This window comes from Mya arenaria, chromosome 4 (genome assembly GCF_026914265.1).
Source record: "Mya arenaria isolate MELC-2E11 chromosome 4, ASM2691426v1".
In the NCBI taxonomy this organism is placed as follows: Eukaryota; Metazoa; Mollusca; class Bivalvia; order Myida; family Myidae; genus Mya; species Mya arenaria.
The window spans coordinates 38,091,696-38,111,393 of NC_069125.1; the positions used below are offsets into that span (position 1 = coordinate 38,091,696).

General features: G+C 36.0%; 1 protein-coding gene across 1 annotated transcript in view; it reads right to left on the reverse strand.

Moving 5' to 3' along the window:
- LOC128231547 (ferric-chelate reductase 1-like) overlaps positions 1-18,068 on the reverse strand; it is a 35,634-nt gene extending 17,566 nt beyond the window's left edge. Inside the window, exons 1-8 of the mRNA XM_052944540.1 lie at positions 18,044-18,068; positions 14,008-14,211; positions 11,047-11,177; positions 10,452-10,549; positions 9,585-9,726; positions 6,173-6,355; positions 4,923-5,024; positions 3,547-3,742 (exon numbers count right to left, since the gene is read on the reverse strand). Coding sequence (XP_052800500.1) covers positions 3,547-3,742; positions 4,923-5,024; positions 6,173-6,355; positions 9,585-9,726; positions 10,452-10,549; positions 11,047-11,177; positions 14,008-14,197 — 1,042 coding nt within the window. The 5' untranslated portion in view covers positions 14,198-14,211; positions 18,044-18,068. The remainder of the gene's footprint in view (positions 1-3,546; positions 3,743-4,922; positions 5,025-6,172; positions 6,356-9,584; positions 9,727-10,451; positions 10,550-11,046; positions 11,178-14,007; positions 14,212-18,043) is intronic.
- Between the last annotated feature and the right edge of the window lie 1,630 nt (positions 18,069-19,698).

The following is a 19,698-nucleotide window of genomic DNA, read 5'->3' on the forward strand; positions in this document are numbered from 1 at the left end:
TCTTTTTTTCATATAAATTTCGATCGGATGGCTCGATATCTTGAAGGTCGATATTTCTCCACGCTCAAAGTGGTTTTCGCGGTCCCAAACAAGATTTTCACACTTTGATTTGGTTGCTTGGGTCATTTTCGCGGGTTCAGTTAAGAATCTCACGCCTTGATTTGTTTGATTGGCTTCATTTAGCACAAGGCGCTAATCGATTAAAATTGCTTGACTGATATTATAATTATTGTCGAATTTAAATGGTTTAACAGTTTGAATAAACATGCCATCACTTTAAGTTATGTCTCTAATTGTTATCCATTCCTAAATTACTATGCATTTTGATATAACTTTTAAGCTATGTTTGTGTTACCCACTGTTTACAATTGCTTGTTTTCGCATAAAAGTATTTTTATTATGAATAAAAAATAAAATGATATTTTCTGATAATCGAATAAGTCATATTACGAAATTTAGGGTGCGTAACTATGCCCAATAAATACTCTTCCTTCTCTTGCGGAGATAGCGTAGCCAATAACAAACGAGGTAAATAAGACTTTATGTAACAAATGAAAAAATAACATTCTGTAAGCAATCCCCCATGGCTCGATATTCTCGAGGCTCGAAGTACTTTGGCCAGTCCCTAGAATATCGAGCCATCAAGTTTCAACTGTAGTTGCATTCTACTTAATAGACAAACCTGGCATTATTCATAACTATCCTCATCTGACATAACACAATATTCAGACACATCCAAACTTGTTAAATATTTTCTTGATTATTAACATTTAATGTTCAACACCATTGCCAGCTGTCCCATGCATTTACCTTAAACACAAACATACACCATTGCTAACTGTAACATGCATTTACCCAGAACACATAAACACGCCATTGCCAGCTGTCACATGCATTTACCCAGAACACATCCACACGTCATTGCCAGCTGTCCCATGCATTTACCCAGAACACATACACCCACCATTGCCAGCTGTCCCATGCATTTACCCAGAACACATCCACACGTCATTGCCAGCTGTCCCATGCATTTACCCAGAACACATACACCCACCATTGCCAGTTGTCCCATGCATTTACCCAGAACACATACACACACATTGCTAGCTGTCACATGCATTTACCCAGAACACATACACACACCATTGCCAGTTGTCCCATGCATGTACCCAGAACACATACACACACATTGCTAGCTGTCCCATGCATTTACCCAGAACACATACACACACCATTGCCAGCTGTCCCATGCATTTACCCAGAACACATACCCACACCATTGCCAGCTGTCCCATGCATTTACCCAGAACACATACACACACCATTGTCAGCTGACCGATGCATTTACCCAGAACACATACACACATCATTGCCAGCTGTCCCATGCATTTACCCAGAACACATACACACACCATTGTCAGCTGACCCATGCATTTACCCAGAACACATACACACACCATTGTCAGCTGTCCCATGCATTTACCCAGAACACATACACACATCATTGTCAGCTGACCCATGCATTTACCCAGAACACATACACACACCATTGTCAGCTGTCCCATGCATTTACCCAGAACACATACACACATCATTGTCAGCTGACCCATGCATTTACTCAGAACACAAACCATTGCCAGCCGTGACATGCATTTACCCAGAACACAAACACACAGCATTGCCAGCTGTCCCATGCATTAACCCAGAACACATACACACACCATTGTCAGCTGTCCCATGCATTTACACAGAACACATACACACACCATTGCCAGTTGTCCCATGCATTTAAACAGACCACATACACACACCATTGTCAGCTGTGACATGCATTTACCCAGAACACATATACACACCATTGCCAGCTGTGACATGCATTTACCCAGAACACATACACACACCATTTCCAGTTGTCCCAAGCATTTACCAAGAACACATACACACACCATTGCCAGCTGTCCCATGCATTTACACAGAACACATACACACACCATTGCCAGCTGTCCCATGCATTTACCCAGAACACATACACCCACCATTTCCTGTTGTCCCAAGCATTTACCCAGAAGACATACACACACCGTTGCCAGCTGTCCCATGCATTTACCCAGAACACATACACACACCATTGTCAGCTGTCCCATGCATTTACCCAAAACACATACACACAACATTGCCAGCTGTCCCATGCATTTACCCAGAACACAAACCATTGCCAGCCGTGACATGCATTTACCCAGAACACAAACACACAGCATTGCCAGCTGTCCCATGCATTAACCCAGAACACATACACACACCATTGCCAGCTGTCCCATGCATTAACCCAGAACACATACACACACCATTGCCAGCTGTCCCATGCATTTACCCAGAACACAAACACACAGCATTGCCAGCTGTCCCATGCATTTACCCAGAACACATACACACACCATTGCCAGCTGTTGGATGTATTTACCAAGAACACATACACACACATTGCCAGCTGTCCTAAGCATTCACCCAGAACACATACACACAGCATTGCCAGCTGTCCCATGAATTTACCCAGAACACATACACACACCATTGCCAGCTGTCCCATGAATTTACCCAGAACACATACACACACCATTGCCAGCTGACTCATGCATTAACCCAGAACACATACACACACCATTGCCAGCTGTCACATGCATTTAACCAGAACACAAACACACACCATTGCAAGCCGTGACATGCATTTACCCAGAACACATACACACACCATTGCCAGCTGACACATGCATTTACCCAGAACACATACACACACCATTGCAAGCCGTGACAAGCATTTACCCAGAACACATACACACACCATTGCCAGCTGTCCCATGCATTCACCTAGAACATATACACACACCATTGCAAGCCATGACATGCATTTACCCAGAACACATAAACACACCATTGTCAGCTGTCCCATGCATTTACCCAGAAGACATACACACACCATTGCCAGCTGTGATATGCATTTACCCAGAACACATACACACACCATTGCCAGTTGTCCCATGCATTTACCCAGAACACATACACACACCATTGCCAGCTGTCGAATGCATTTACCCAACACATACACACACCATTGCCAGCTGTCCCATGCATTTACCCAGAACACATACACACACCATTGCAAGCCGTGACATGCATTTACCCAGAACACCATTGCCAGCTGTCCCATGCATTTACCCAGAACACATACACACACCATTGCAAGCGGAGACATGCATTTACCCAGAACACATATACACACCATTGCCAGCTGTCCCATGCATTCACCCAGAACACATACACACAGCATTGCCAGCTGTCCCATGCATTTACCCAGAAGACATACACACACCATTTCCAGTTGTCCCATGCATTCACCCAGAACACATACACACACCATTGCCAGCTGTCCCATGAATTTACCTAGAACACATACACACACCATTGCCAGGTGTTGGATTTAATTCCCAGAACACATACACACACCATTGCCAGCTGTTGGATGTATTTACCCAGAACACATATACGCACCTTTGTTGGCTGCCCCATGTGCCACCAGTAGGAAGTAAGAGGAGTTCAAATCAAAGAATGTGGAGTCGTCAGTGGCCACTCTCTTCTTCCGCCCATTAAACCCAACAGCAAGGTCGGAATTTTTTTTCCTTTTGAATGTGCAACTGAGCACGCCATTTGTGTAGTTGCCACTAACCATGGTTACTCCATAGGTTTCCTTGATTAAAATATTGAAATCAAAGGTTAGTGTCACTGTGTGACTAAACACAACATTTTCAAACCACCATCCGTAAATAATATTTCTGTAATACTAGAAGATGTATCTCTAATTGTATATAAAAAAAAAACTGTGAACTTCAGTGAAGTTTGGTTTAAACATAACTTATTAAGTACATTTTTTTACACTTACATTTGAAGATGAAAGTCAATGTCATATTCATAATTATATATTTAAACACCACTGATTTCCTCATTCGATTAAACAAACAATACTTTGTTTAGACAGGCTGTTGAAGGATAATTTACAAACAATTCTCACAATGTCAAGAACTTGGCTTAGACATGCTCCTATGTTGTTGTAGGATGATTTACGGACAATACCAACAAGATCGAGAACTTGGCTTAGACATGCTCCTATGTTGTTGTAGGATGATTTACAGACAATACCAACAAGGTAGAGAACAATTTCGATGTTGTTGTAGGATGATTTAACAAACATATCCCACAATTTTGAGAACATAGCCAATGATGTTGTTGTAGGATGATTTAACAAACAAAACCCACAATTTTGAGAACATAGCCATGTTGTTGTAGGATGATTTAACAAACATAACCCACAATTTTGAGAACATAGCCATGTTGTTGATGGATGATTTAACAAACATAACCCACAATTTCGAGAACATAGCCATGCTTTTGTAGGATGATTTAACAAACAAAACCCACAATTTTGAGAACATAGCCATGTTGTTGTAGGATGATTTAACAAACAAAACCCTAAATTTTGAGAACATAGCCATGTTGTTGTAGGATGATTTAACAAATAAAACCCACAATTTTGAGAACATAGCCATGTTGTTGTAGGATGATTTAACAAACATAACCCACAATTTCGAGAACATAGCCATGCTTTTGTAGGATGATTTAACAAACAAAATCCACAATTTGGAGAACATAGCCATGTTGTTGTAGGATGATTTAACAAACAAAACCCTAAATTTTGAGAACATAGCCATGTTGTTGTAAGACAATTTAACAATCTTACCGACAATTTCAAGAAGTAAGAATAGATATGCTCCTAAATTGTTGTACGATAATTTAACAAAGAATGTCCATAACTTCAATAAGATAGTTAAGAAATGCTCCTTTGTTGTTTGTTATTAAGAAACGATACTCACAATGTCGAGAACCAGGTTTTGACGTATTCCTTTGTTATTGTAGGATGACTGAACATTGACCACACCATCCATGGTTACGCACATAGACACGCTGTCATCTCCCTGCCAACAGAAGCATACAGTACCAAGCAAATATAGAGCACCAAAATAGAATAATCAGGACCTGACGAGATGGGACACATTTTCAAAACAATTTAAAGGAATTTAGGAAAATGATATATTTTCAGACACCTGCATTTTGAATAAAAAAAAAAACACAAAAAAATATTTGGAATTTCTATTTAACTGTGTTTTAAATAAATAATAAAATTTTGAAAAGTGAATTTCACAATATAAACCTTTGTTTTTCTCCAAAAGCTTAGTCTTTTGTTTGAAAAGCTTAGTCTTTTAAAAAAATACTAACCCAACTTTAATTTTGGAAAAGACGCAGCTAATATGAAAAAGACGCAGCTTTTCTAAGAGGCAATCTTTTACCTAGGCAAAAGACCCAGCTTTAACTAAGCTTTGATTTAAAAAACGCATCTTCATAAACAAAAAGCTCAGCTTAGAAGAAAAAACTCAGCTTTTAGAGAAAAGAACATGGCTTTTGTGCAGCTCTTTTTTAAAAAGCGCAGCTTTGAAGAAAAAGCGCAGCTTTTTAGAGAAAAAAAAACATAGCTTTAGCTAAGCTATTATTAAAAAGCACAGCTTTTGCTAACCTTTCTATAAAAAACACAGCTTTTGCTAAGCTTTTTCAAAATAGCTTAGCTAAAAAAACGCAGCTTTTTGAAAAGCATAGCTTTAGCTAAGCTAAAGCTGCGCTTTTTAGAAAGCTGAGCTTTTTTTTGGCACGGGAAGTAACGACAATCACTATAGAACAAAAGGTTCATTTCTTCAACACTTATTTTGGGGTACATATCAAGCTGTTTTTTGCAATTTTTGGTCACATCAATCATTTGCATACTAAATATTGTTCAGTTTTAATCAAACAATATGTGAATGGTACATTATCTATTCAGAATAATCTTTATATCAAGCTGTTTTTTGCATTTTTTGGTCACATCAATCATTTGCATACTAAATATTGTTCAGTTTTAATCAAACAATATGTGAATGGTACATTATCTATTAAGAATAATCTTTCTCCTACTCAAATTTTATAAATCAATGTTATAGACTACATTCTCAAGTATGAACAAATAAAGTGCTGACAGTCGAGTTATTCTCAAATTAAATTCAATCCTTTCAGAACAAGTTCTTAAAATCACTACCATTTGCAAGTCATTTGAAAATCCGATAGCAATGTAGTAGTTGTCGGCCTGTATTTTCCTCTTGAGCGTAAACTCCACTTCGGACGTTCCCTCTTCCCGCCACATGACCAAATAGTCGCAGTTGGTTGTACATGAGGAAGGGAAACAACTCAGGGTCGTACCACAGCCAGGGTCAGCATTTATCTGGTAAACAAGTAAATAAATATGAATATTTTATACATATAAGGTAAAAAAAAAAAAATAACTGTGGGATTAAGATTACATCTTATCTGAAAACAGGTTGGGTAGGTAGCCTTTTTTATTTTATTTTTTTTAGGCTTTTTGCAAGAACATTATTGTAATCATAAGTGATTGGCATTAAAGTGATCTTCAGATAAAGCTTTTAAGCTTTGCATTCAAACAAACACTAAAGAACACAAAAAAATTAACCAACAAATAATAAAAACGTTAGGGTAGCACAGTATAGGGTTGTGAAACCTAAACAAGAGGTATATAGGTCTTATATTGGTTTCAGGCTCTACTGACATGGTCATACATGGTACAGAGAGCCATCTCACAGCACAGAATTAATATGGTAAATAAATAACTTTTAAATTCAATTATTTTATTTAAACATTTTATAAACCAACACGAATCTTAATTTCATGGTCTAGTGACCATAGGCCAGAGTGCCTTCAGATAACTATAACTAATACATGTACAATGTAGCTCAATAAATAATAGGATTTATATTTAATTGTCAAACATATTTTCAACAGATGTTTCTTTTTCATAAGACGTTGTGTCCTTCATGTCAGAATTGTCAATAAACTAGTATCCGTACGAGTCCAAGTAACCAACCCATTCCATATCTAGAAACATAAAGTCATCCCTCTAGCTTAGTGCAATAACTCCCAATAAATTGCTTACAGGTATAGAACAGATATTGAATTATTGCTACAAGTGCTGATTCCAAAAGAGAAAAGCCATTAGAATGCATCCCTTATGGGAAGGCCAAGAACACTTGTACTCAAGACTTCAATGTTTTTTCAACTAAATAACCTCTCTCAAAAACTGCCTTATCAACATTACTTAACTTCATTCATTAGTGGTAGAGCTTAGAAATAACAAACTGAGTTTGCTATTAAATGTTTTTTCTTTCATCACGCTGTGAATTTGCTTTAAATCTAATTGATTCGGAAAACATGGAATGATTCTCCAACAAAGCAATTTAACACTTCTATGGATAAGTGCCAGATTATTTGTTCTGTTTTTTCAACCTAGCGTTGAGAACAAAATATAGAACAAAATTTAGAACATTTTTATCAAAGGCCATTATATAAGGCCACACCAAATTGCTATCTTAGGTTCACATTTATTTTTCAGAAAATGCCAACAAATATAATAATTCAGCAACCATCTTTTCTTTACACCAATAATCAAAAAAAAAAAAAATAGCCTCACGTGTGAAGGCAATTTTGTTGCATTATATAAACAATGCAAAAACAAGTTATAATAATGTCTCTGACAACCAAAACACTGATTTTTTTTTTTAAAAATGGAAAAATCTTCGGGCATTAAATCCTCAACCCTAAACTAAAACTAAACTAAAAGGGAGAATTAATTTAAAATGATTCAGGATTATCATTCTACTTTAATAATTTTGTAGAAAAAGGGGCGTAACTATTGCCCATTCGCTAACTTGCAATGCTTAATTATTCAGGGCCAAATTGAGACTAATAAAAAAAATAATTGGTGTGGCCTTAGGTGGCAGAGTGGATATTCTTGTCCCTTAAACTTAAAACTTACTTACAAATGCCTGACAACATACTGAACCTTCGCAATTTTAAGATTCTTGGACCCTCACAACCGTATGAAACATCCATTTGAGGCACAATGTTTTTACTAAAGTAAACTAATTAAGTCTGAGGAAGTTTTTACTCAATAAGCAACTAAACTGAAGCCTATCAAGAATTTTTGATGAATTTACTATTTGCCTTTTTACACCTTGCAATAGACGTCGCGTGCATACACTACCAACCACACCTTTTTAGCAGATTTTGCTAATCGTCACGATTTTTCCTTACCTTAGACTTTATTTTTTAATATAATTTTTACTATACCCCGGAATATACGCATATAATCGCACACGGTGTTCATTTCTATAATTTACCCCGCGTCCCCTCACATCAGGTAAATGAACGCGACATTGCGAAGTGTTAATTAACTGTAATTAAAGTAGCTTTTTTCTGAAGGCTATTTCTTTGTTTCTGTCCTATAAATATAAACATAATATTATTGTAGTCAGTTTTATTTAACTTGAACAAACTCGATGGGTTATCCACAAATCTTGGTTCATACTCAACATAGTTTGATCCCTGAAAATTAATCTTTGAATCCCTGAAAATTAATCTTTGGATCTGTGAAAGTTTTCAGATGCTTTTTTCCAAATCTAAATTTCTAATAGCCTTTTGAATTGCGTAAATAAGAATAAATAGTCTATTGAATACAATGTAGTATATAGTTATATGATATTTTTATCATTAGTGGTTAAAAATATCTAGTGATGAAAAGAGGAATTTTCAACATGAAAACAAGGCAAGGACTACACTCAAGAGTTTGTACGGGTGTTTGACCCCAGTCACTTTCAATTGTGATTTTCCAAAAATCTTTAAATAGTAACATACACAATGAATCACATTTAAACAAGCACTTTGTGCAATTATAAATAACTTAATAATTTTTAGATGAAAACTGAATTCAATTTTGTTGTGTTAGTTATTACACTTACAAAAATGTACAATAACCTCTGCTCTTCCAACAAAGACATGTGAAAAACAAACGGAACTATGGGTGCAAACTCTTCCTAAAAGCAAGAAAGCCCTTTCGCAGATATATTTTTGTATCAATTAACTTATTTCCAATAATGCATTAACAAAAGCAATAAAGTATCTGTGAGCATGATACAATCTTTTTTGTACCCGCAGCACCTATAGAAATACCAGCATTTTGTGGGAAGCTGCATTGCGGCGATATATCGCATGCATGTTTTTGAATGTCGTAAACGATAGCTGAAGTTGAATATGGTGTTGTGCAAACCAGGTTTGCTACCAGCGGAATATATTCCTGTGATTTACCGCAATGACGCAATCTATCCTGCGAAAACAACACATTTTTTGCAAGTTCACAAGGCTGGTAGTGTATGCAAATGCTTTTGCCAACAATGAACCAAGCCAAACATATAATGCAAATAGTTGTTGGTAAGTTACTAGTTAATATGATTGGTGAGTTGTTGCCAAAAGTATTTGGATTATTTGCACAATTCTGTCAGTTCTTACATCTCAACATCAGAGCTTTTCCAATACTTGACCTCAATGTTTTTTCCATAAAAATAATAATCCAACAAGCTAAAACAGTGGCATAATGATCTTACGGAATCCTGGAGAGGGGGTTCTGTGGACGGTGTTGTCGGGGGTGCGGCAGTTGGCTGCTGGGTGGGCTGGGAGCTGTCAAATGTCAAAGTAGCTGACTCCTGCTTCACCCAGTATACCGTCTGTGACTTCACAACTGTGAACCTGAATGATTATAATAATAATATTGATATATATACATGAATGTGCAAAAGTAATGGTTTTCCATTAAGATAAATACCTATAGTATGACTAATAATCAACTTAAGTTTAACTTAAATTTCAGAGCAGAATCCGAGCATTTTGATTGGACTGTAGAATTAATGGCCAGTGAACTAAATGGAATCACTTCAAGCATGTCTAAGGATAAGGATAAGAATTATATTGAATTTAGGCCATTTCAATAAAGGATTTAAGCTCTTACTTGGTGTTCATATTTTTAATACTGGCTACGGTTCAACTCACTCAAATAGGTAGCAAAAAAATGACACTAAGATAATTTCAATTTCCGACTATGATCAACTAAGATCTTTATTGGAACGGCTTCTAGGGTCTGTATTTATAAAGCATCTTAGTAAAATAAATCTACTACGTGAAACATTGCCTTTTTAAAAACAATGGACAAAAATATTTTTGCACAAAACATATGGAAATAAGCAAGAAATGTAATATGCATATATGAAAATGTGATGGAAAATAGAAGGTATTTAAATTGATCATTGTCAGAAATTTTCACAAAGTTGAATATAGGATTAACTAAGAAGCTTTATGAATTCTGCCCTTAGATAAGTGATAAAGTGGGTACAGTTATCTTTCTTGCTCAAGTTACTCAAGGGGAATAACTCATTATGATTTTTATTGTAGATTTTTTAATCAGCTTATTATCTTACAGGAAAACTATGTTTCCCACATCTGAGCCTGGAGCTGTCCACCTAAAAGATGCACTGGAACGATCGGCATCGTTTTTGTGGCCGAGTGCTGTTTTTCCCTGAAATATCATTGGGCAAAGTTTATTTCATACTTCTGAAAACTGCAACATGTAAATGATGCTATTTGAACAAAGCAGTCCAAAGGACAGCTATATCTCCCTGGTCTGTGTGTGTGTGTGTGTGTGTGTGTGTGTGTGCGTGTGTGCATGTGTGTGTGTGTGACATAAAAAAATGTTGATAGTGTGCAGTGTTTACTGACTTAGAATACAACTTCAACTGACACATTGCCAACACAAAGTCTGACGCAGGGAGTGTGTGTCGGACGAATGGCAGGAGTCATACCTTTAAACACCCACAAAAGTTGAACTTTTTAATGATTAAGCTTTAGGCACTTTCTGATTGCTTATCTAAAAAATCTGAAAATATAGGTTTATTTTAAGCATGTGGTAAACTGATAATACAGATGATTCAGATTTTTTTTACGATCATTATTTTCTTCATTATCATAAACTATTATACATTATATTGACATCTCATAACCAATGACCCTACTTACATCAGTGCACGGATTGGCTGTGTTGACATTGTCATCAGGTGTGATCTTGCCGTAAGTTGTGGTTGACGTGGTCCCTTCCTTACGAGGTTGGATCAAAAAACCCTTGAAATTCTGACTGCCAGAAAGGGTCACTGAAAATATAAAATTATTGCAGACACAAAATGCAAGGACCCTGTGACACTCAGTTCCAACGTTGCTCTGCACATCCCCTTGATGTTTATAAAAACATGTGACAAGTTTCATTCAGATCCTTCCATAACAGCAGGAGATAAAGTAGACACAAAATGCAAGGCTCAAATCCTCGACCATGCACAGTCGCCATGAGCAGGTGCATTTCACTGATGGGTTCTGCACATCACCTTGATGGTTATAACATGGGACTCAAGTGTCATAAAGATCCTGTATAAAAGTAGAAAATATGGAGTGACATGAAACACTCAATGAGTAATGCAAAGCCAAATACCTTGTACAGTACCCTCAAATATAAACTGGCACAGTTCCAACATGGGCCCTGCACATCGCCTTGATGAATAGAACATGTGACCCAACTTTCGTAAAGATCCTTTCAAAACTGTAGGAACAAAGCAGACTCGAAAAGCAACGCTCAATTGCATGACCAATTACAATGACCTTGACCTTAAACTGGCACAGTTCCAACATGGGCTCGGTACATCACCTTGATGAGTAGAATATGTGACCCAACTTTCGTAAAGATCCTTTCAAAACTGTTAAACAAAGCACACCCAAAAAGCAACACTCAATTGCACTACCTAGTACAATGACCTTGACCTTAAACTGGCACAGTTCCAACATGGGCTCTGTACATCACTTTGATGAGTAGAACATGTGACCCAACTTTCCTAAAGATCCTTTCAAAACTGTTGAACAAAGCAGACCCAAAAAGCAATGCTCAATACATATAGCCCGGAATTAACACAACAGGGTTTTCCCATGCCGGTACGAATAAAGTGTGAATTTTGAGCTATTGAAATTCATATAACAGTCCAATGACTATTGTTTCCTAAGTAACATGTGCATATTACAACGGTTTAATTTTGTTTGTACCAGAGGATTAGGTCGGAAAAACCAGAATAGCTATAATTCCGGGCTACATCTATTGCCTGACCAAGTACAATGACCTTGACCTTAAACTGGCGCAGTCTACACATCATGTTGATAAATAAAACATGTGTCTCAATATTCATAAAGAATCTTCCACTTTTAAAGTGATATTCTTATTTTAAATCAATACATACACACATATATAACAGAGATCAATTTTGAGCAAACCTCTGACTACTTACTAAATAATGCATTTATAGAAACACATAATAGCTGATAACAAGATTGTAACCGTGTATTATAAGCTTAAAACGAACAAATATTAAATGACTGGTGGATCTTAAAAAGATTATAAAGTGACCAACTATCGTCTCATAAGATAGAAATATCGTGTTTTCTAGCTGCACCTTTCTTTCGAATTAAATACCCTGTTCCTCATATTAACCATTGTTTTCGATATTTATTCATCGTTTTCGAAAAAATAAAACAATTGTATTAATTACGGTGCATCTTATTTAGGAGTAAGAGTGCATCTTAAAAATAATAAAAAGCTGGTTGGTATTTTATGATTGCCTGTTGCAATCTGCTTACTTTTTATTGTTAACTTAAAAATACTAATAAGCATGAGTAAGTCAACATTAAGACGTTGATTGATGTTGTGTTAGTAAAAAAAAATTCTGATAATCAAAATAGGTCAAAACGTTTGACATGACATTTCCAAACTTCCTGCAGGCTTAAAGTTATAGAAATAATTGCTTACTATGTAACTAAACAAGTTTAATACCAAAGAATAAGTGAATGTTCTATAGTGAATCTTATTTTTACCCATACATGGTGACAGTCAGTTAGTTACTCTTGAGTACATAAAGGAGGTTTAGAAAAGCTGCATATTTTGTTTTATAAATCCCCACCCAAAAACAATGAGGCTTGTCAAAATTTCTGGTGTTGGAAGTGTTTTATAAGATATCGGGTCCCATGATTACTAAGAGTTTCAAGTCTGAGTCTTGACTTAGACTCAGAAAAGTACTTTTAATGAATTACAAAGTCTTGAGTTTCAAGTCTGAGTCTGGATTTAATTAGACTTTCAAGTCTGAGTCTGGACTTAGACTCAGAAAAGCACTTTAAATGAATTACAAAGAATAAATTTTATTCAGTTGGTTTAACAAAAGTTTTAAAATGTAAATACATGTAACTGTGCTAGTGCTATTGCACATATACACTCAAAAGGAAAGTTACAAAAAATGAAGATTTGCAGTTTCGCCACTCAAGTCTGAACACAGACTTTAAACTGTTCATAATCATGGCTTCAGAAGTTTGGAATATATAACATCCTTGAATGTGATACAGCAATCAGCATGGAATAATCTATTGTCTGAAGTCTCAGAAATTCCCGCCCCAACAAACATCTCTAGCTGGGGTCAAACAACAATAAGTGTATTTCTAAATTCTAGTACATCACAGTACATGCATGACAGGGCTTCCATTAAAGGAAGTTTGGAAGTATGTTACTCTCTAGAAATAGGTTAAAACTTCCAAAATTGATTCATTAAAAGTACAAAAACATCCATAATTTTTAAGAAAACGTCTTAAGTTGAAAGCTTGGAAGTTTGAAATAAAAAACCTTGCGTAAATATACCTTTTACGGTAACAGTTTTAATCAGTCTTTAAAAAAAATAATTATTATAATGTAAGTCTCTGAATTTGGCAAGTTAAAGTTGCAAATTACTTGATTTTAAACATACTAGTTGAAAAATAGTAGAAAAAGATATTGTATTCAGGTCTCAGACTTCCAAATTTCAGTGAAAAACATCCAAAATTGATAGACAGGAAGTTCATACTCCCAGTTCCAAATTCTTAATGGAAGCCCTGCATGAGCTCTTAACCAATCCTAAACCTTACCCTGTATTTCTTCATTAGGTCCATAAGTTGATTTTGAAAACGTGAGTGTGTAAGGGTTAGCTGCTGTCTGGCCGCTGCCAGGGTGATTAGGTGTCATGTTATCACATACGTAGGGCGGTGGCCCCGAGGAGAAGGCATGCAGGCCAGAAACAACAAATAGCAGCAGCGTCACAAGCATCATTCCCTTCATAGTGTCAGCAGCTCCTATATAAGGAAAATATGTCCAACATTGCAACATTTGTAATATTTATTTTTTTCACACATTTTAAATAGCCGTCTAAAACATTGCATGATATAAACATAAAATAGTAAAGGAGAAAAAAAATGTCTTGCACATTGTAATTGTGTTATCTGATTCCATATATATCACACAGTAAGCAAATATCTGCTTCCACAATACTAAATGAAAGAAATAGGATACTTGTCCTCCAATTTAAATGGTTTTGTAAAAAAGATTTCATTATTTTTATTTTTAATACCTTTTTTAGGTATAAAATATATCAAATATCATGTCAGTTGCTTGATCTGTTGGAATTATATAAATGTATCATTTCTCGTTGCTTGCGTAAAGAAACATTGCACTAGACTACGCTCACTCCACCCATTCTTAATCATTAAGAATTCACTTCATGTCATCTAACTATTACTGGTACATAACAATTAAATCGACAATTGAACTGATCGCAGCTTATTCCAATTTAATGGTTTAAAAAAACAGTTACTTAATTAACACCTAAAATTTAAAAGTATGCATTGAATTACCATGTAAAAAGTTTAGATACACAAAATACATGTTCATTTTACATTAGTTTTCATCCTTACCTTGAGCTTAAGATTCTATCTCACTTCAATTATAAAATATCTATATTATTTCAGTTAACTTTTCCACCACATAGAAAGCAGATACAGGTTAGCTTAACGCTACAGGCCACAATGACAATACAATCACATCGTACGTCCAACTACTGTAGACTGGACCAGTTATAACCACTGGGGCGTGGATCACTGATCGACAGTTTGTCAATATTGATCTAAAGATCAGCTAGTTGAAATATTTCTCTGATAAATTATGTAAAAGTTCACTGCAATGTATTTAATAATTTTACAAATACAAAACATTGGATATACTTTGTATAGATGCAGAGATACAACACTGTATATCGTAAATTACTCCTGTATTAATAACATCACAATCACATTTAAATATCCAATCCAACAGCATACAGCATGTTGTGACTATAGCTGTCCTCTAAGTTGATGAATCATAATCATTCACTCAGCATATTGACATAAGCTTAAGTCCTTTCATAGTGACTAAAGACAAATACTGGTAATGGTAGTGACCATTAAATTTGGTATTCCAAACTTGTGTTAATTTTGCTACGGGAGTACTGTGAATAAATACACTATTCTGTATACATGTATATATATAAGATGCAATGCTATAGAAAATAGTTCCGATCTTATTTATCATGATCAAGATTCTTCTTTTCCTGACCACCTGCAATCATTGTAAAAAAATGTGATTTTTGGTGCAATTTACTGCCTGTCGGCTGTTTCCCATTGCGAAAAAATGTCCATTTTTCCCAAAGTTTTATACCTTTTTCCCAATTTGCTTAATGTGGATTATGTTAATGAATAAATAAAGCAATGAATTTCTTGAAATATAAACAAAATCTTGACAATACTTACTCTTTCATATCATAATGTATGCATAAAAAAGTCAGAACATGTATATTTACCCAGGGTTCTCAATAAGTTTCAGTTGAACGGTCTCAAAGAGTAAAGTAACCGACCAGCTTCTACTTATTCTATTTAAAATTCATTTAGTTTTCCAAATTTGAATCGGCCCAATTGCCATTTGAAACGTCCATTTTGGCCAGCAGCCGGTTCTTATTGAGAACAAGTTGTTTACCATTAAATTTTTATTAGCTATTTTGGCAGCTTGGCCTGATTTTGTATATTTTTCCCACTTCAAGTCAACTTTTTTCCCAATTTTCAAGGTTAAGGCAATAAAAATAATTCCAAAAAAACACTCTGATTCATATTGACTGACCTCTGAAACAAATATATTACAAGACATATCTTGCTGTAACAAACAATTTTTAATGAAATTGTTTTAATATTAAACAGAACTGACATTTCTTCCTTAAGAATAAGATATGAGTCTCATTAAATTCAAAATAAATTCCTAAAAAAACATTTATGTTATGCATTCATTCAATTGTATGAACCAATTTTATTGAAAAAAAATGATAAGCAATATACCAATAGTCATGAGAAGTAGCATACACTGATCGAGTGACTTTAAAAATCAAATACACATACTCTAGATATGTTTTTATATATTACAAATATAACAAAAAAGTATTTAGCCCAGTATATCCTTTTGAATTACTTTTCATGGCAATCAACGAATCTCATTTCACACTGAATTAAATGCGCTGAACATTTTTTAATTTGCATGTATCAACAACAGGTATTGCCTATCTAAAGGGACTCGCTCATGTTTAAAGGTTTAGAGCAAGAAATATCAAATATAAAAAAACTGTTAAAATGATCAAATATGATGGGCACAAGTTCATATAATTTTTAAAAGTTCTACTGTGTACCGATATTGAAATGCTTCATTTTGCCAAAAAGAAAAAGCCATAGTAACACTATTGGAAATTTAATGACTATTTATTGTATCAGGCAAAAAAATATTCAAAATTCTGTTTACCTTTTTCAGTATTTGAGTTGCAGTTTTAAATAGTGTGCCTTTATTATATAAGAAGGTAAAATAAATGTCGCGAAAACATAAGCTGTAAATGAGCTCAAGTATCTTGATGTATTATGACGGTGGTGGTGTTAGTAGTTTATACTCCGGGTCCCGGCGTGAGCACATTGAAGGGTCCCAGAGTGTCAGTTCAACCACCGCAAACCTATCCTGGGCGGTGAACCAGTACTAGGTGCCTTCACTTCTGAAAGGAACTGACAACTTCTGTACATGCCAGGGGCAGTGGTACAGTGCGAATGGTCGTAGAAAGGATTTCATAACCAATCACAACAGAAGTGACCTGGTCCGCCCGGGAATCGAACCCGGGTTGTCCGATTAACAGTCCAACGCTCTACCGACTGAGCTAACCGGGCGGACGATGTATTATGACAATTTATGATAAGAAATTATATAATGCCTGAGAACACTAAACCACCTCCTATTAACATCTGCCCAGGTAGGTAGTAACACGACATCCACAGCATGAGCTATTGAGATAATACTCTACCAGTACACTCTACAATCAAAAAAAAATCCCATGTTGTCAAGTATCGATACTCAGTAATTTGCCTTTAGTACAATAAATATATACAGTACCATTATAATTTAGCCGCAAGGTAGTAGTAGAACCATTATGCATGCACATTCTATTTGAAGCTTTTTTATATGGGAGTTTAAATGGAAGCGTATTTAAAAATGAGAAAGAAACTCTTATGGTGGTAAAATGGCAATGTATCTTATTTTACATTTCTACTGTGAATTTCTAGTTGAGCAGTTTAGTAATCATTCTAAAATAACGTCCAGGCTTCATTTTTTAGGGATGTTTAGCCTGGACTAAACATCATTAAAAAAAGAAGCCTGGACAGCATTTTAGAATGACTAAGTTCTAAGTTCAGTTGCAAGGTTACTGTACATAATTATAAATTATTTCAAATTAAGTGCCTTTCCCCTTCACTTTCTGTATCAGTGTGTTTTTGCACTAAAAATCTGTCACAAAGACAAAAAGTTATGATCATAATTTACACATTTTGATAATGCTCCTTAATTACATACATTTGTAAATGTAATATTATATCATTTAATTCTAAAACTTTTACTTAAACCAGTTTATGACTTATTTATAACTGGTTGTTTACCTCCTGATATCGAATTTAAGCATGAGGTTACACTTTTAAGCAACTAATTAAAGAAACATGTGCGCAATCCAGAGTCAAGGTGTCTTAACCTGTAATATAAAATCTCATAATGTTAATAAAAATAAGATAGATTTTTGTTTACCTGCTGTCACGGACGTTTCCGTATTAATTCGGTAAACTTCGGCTAAAAAACGGTTACACACAACTATTACATTGAGGCAAAGTTCCGAATGATTGAGGCAATGTAACGCAGACCGAGTTGATAAACCTATTAGCGACCTATTATTCGCCTGTACCACTTTTTCGCCCACCCTGTTAAAACCAGTCAAAACGAAATATTTTTAACAAACCAGTCTGGCGTTTCATTGCAGCATCTTTTTTGACAGATATCAGCTGTTTTCTGCGTTCCAATGTACGTAGTTTGTGGAATTCTATCCAAACGGTGTGGTGGTGTTAGTTGTTTATGCACCAGTCAATTGTATCCACGCCCCCCCCCCCCCCCGTGTCCGGGGAATAGCGGGGACTTTGACTTTCGGTCCAGCCAACCCCGGCTAAAATCCCTGTCCTGCGGGGACGAACAGATGGTTTTAAATCCCCGCCAAATGCGCCCGCGTCCCAGGGACCCTAGGTAATGCCCATTTCCCGCTATATTTAAAGCGAAGACAAAACCACCGCATTCACCCGGCACTGCGGGGCCACCTGAAAGGTAAAAACATGGCCCATTTCCCCGGCTATCCCCGGTATACCCCCGGGGCGGGGGTGGGGGCGTGGTTACAATCGACTGGTGCATTATACTCCGGGTCCAGTTGTGAGCAGTGGCGGTCCTACCGGGGGTCACAGAGGGCCCGTGTCCCCCCCACCAGCTGGCCGGCAAGTCATATTTTTGGGGCACATCTTTATATTATTTCATTTTCAAATAAAGGTTTATCTTATATCAGTTAATGCTATCTTATTAGTTCAATTGATCTGCTCAACATCATTGACAGCGACGACTAATGTGAATTCCATGTCATTATATGATTAAAATTATGCATTCAAAATAGTTTTATGTGTTTATAATTAGTTGTGCCCCCCTGAAGGTTCTCAGAGTGAGAGTTCAACCGCACACCTATCCTGGGTGCCTTCATCTCTGCAAGGAATTGACAACATCTGTACATGCCAGGGGCAGTAGTACCATGCGAATGGTCGTAGAAAGGATAACATAATTACACAACGAATCACAACAAAAGTGACATGGGAATCGAACCCGGGTTAACCGATTCAGAGTCCAACGCTCTACCGATTGAGCTAACATTGCTTCACTTCTGACCTTTTAAATAGCACGCGTTGGATGACGTCATTACGCGCGTGCTCATTTGCATGAGGCCCTGTAAGGATTTTAAACTTTTCCTTATACATTGCGCTATCAGACGACATTATTGAATTGACATTATAAAGTAAAAAAAAAAACGGTGATAAATTATTCAAATACCATTTATTTAAAGGCCTAGTTTAAGTCTTCAATAAGTGACCCCCCCCCCCCCCCCAAAAAAAAAAAAAAAAAAAAAAAACTAAAAAAAACGTGTATTTGTACATAACCTCTGTTAATTGATCTTAATATTATTACCTAATTGGCTTATCTGATCTCCAATATGAGTATCCTGCTGTGCAGTTTTCGATGTTTTATTATAAAAATGATAAAAATGGACCCTAAATGGCCCTGAGCCAATAAACGAATACACAGGAAAATGGCCCCTACTGTGATACCTGTGAAATTAGCAGGAGATGGGTATTATAATGCCAAACATTCCTTAAACT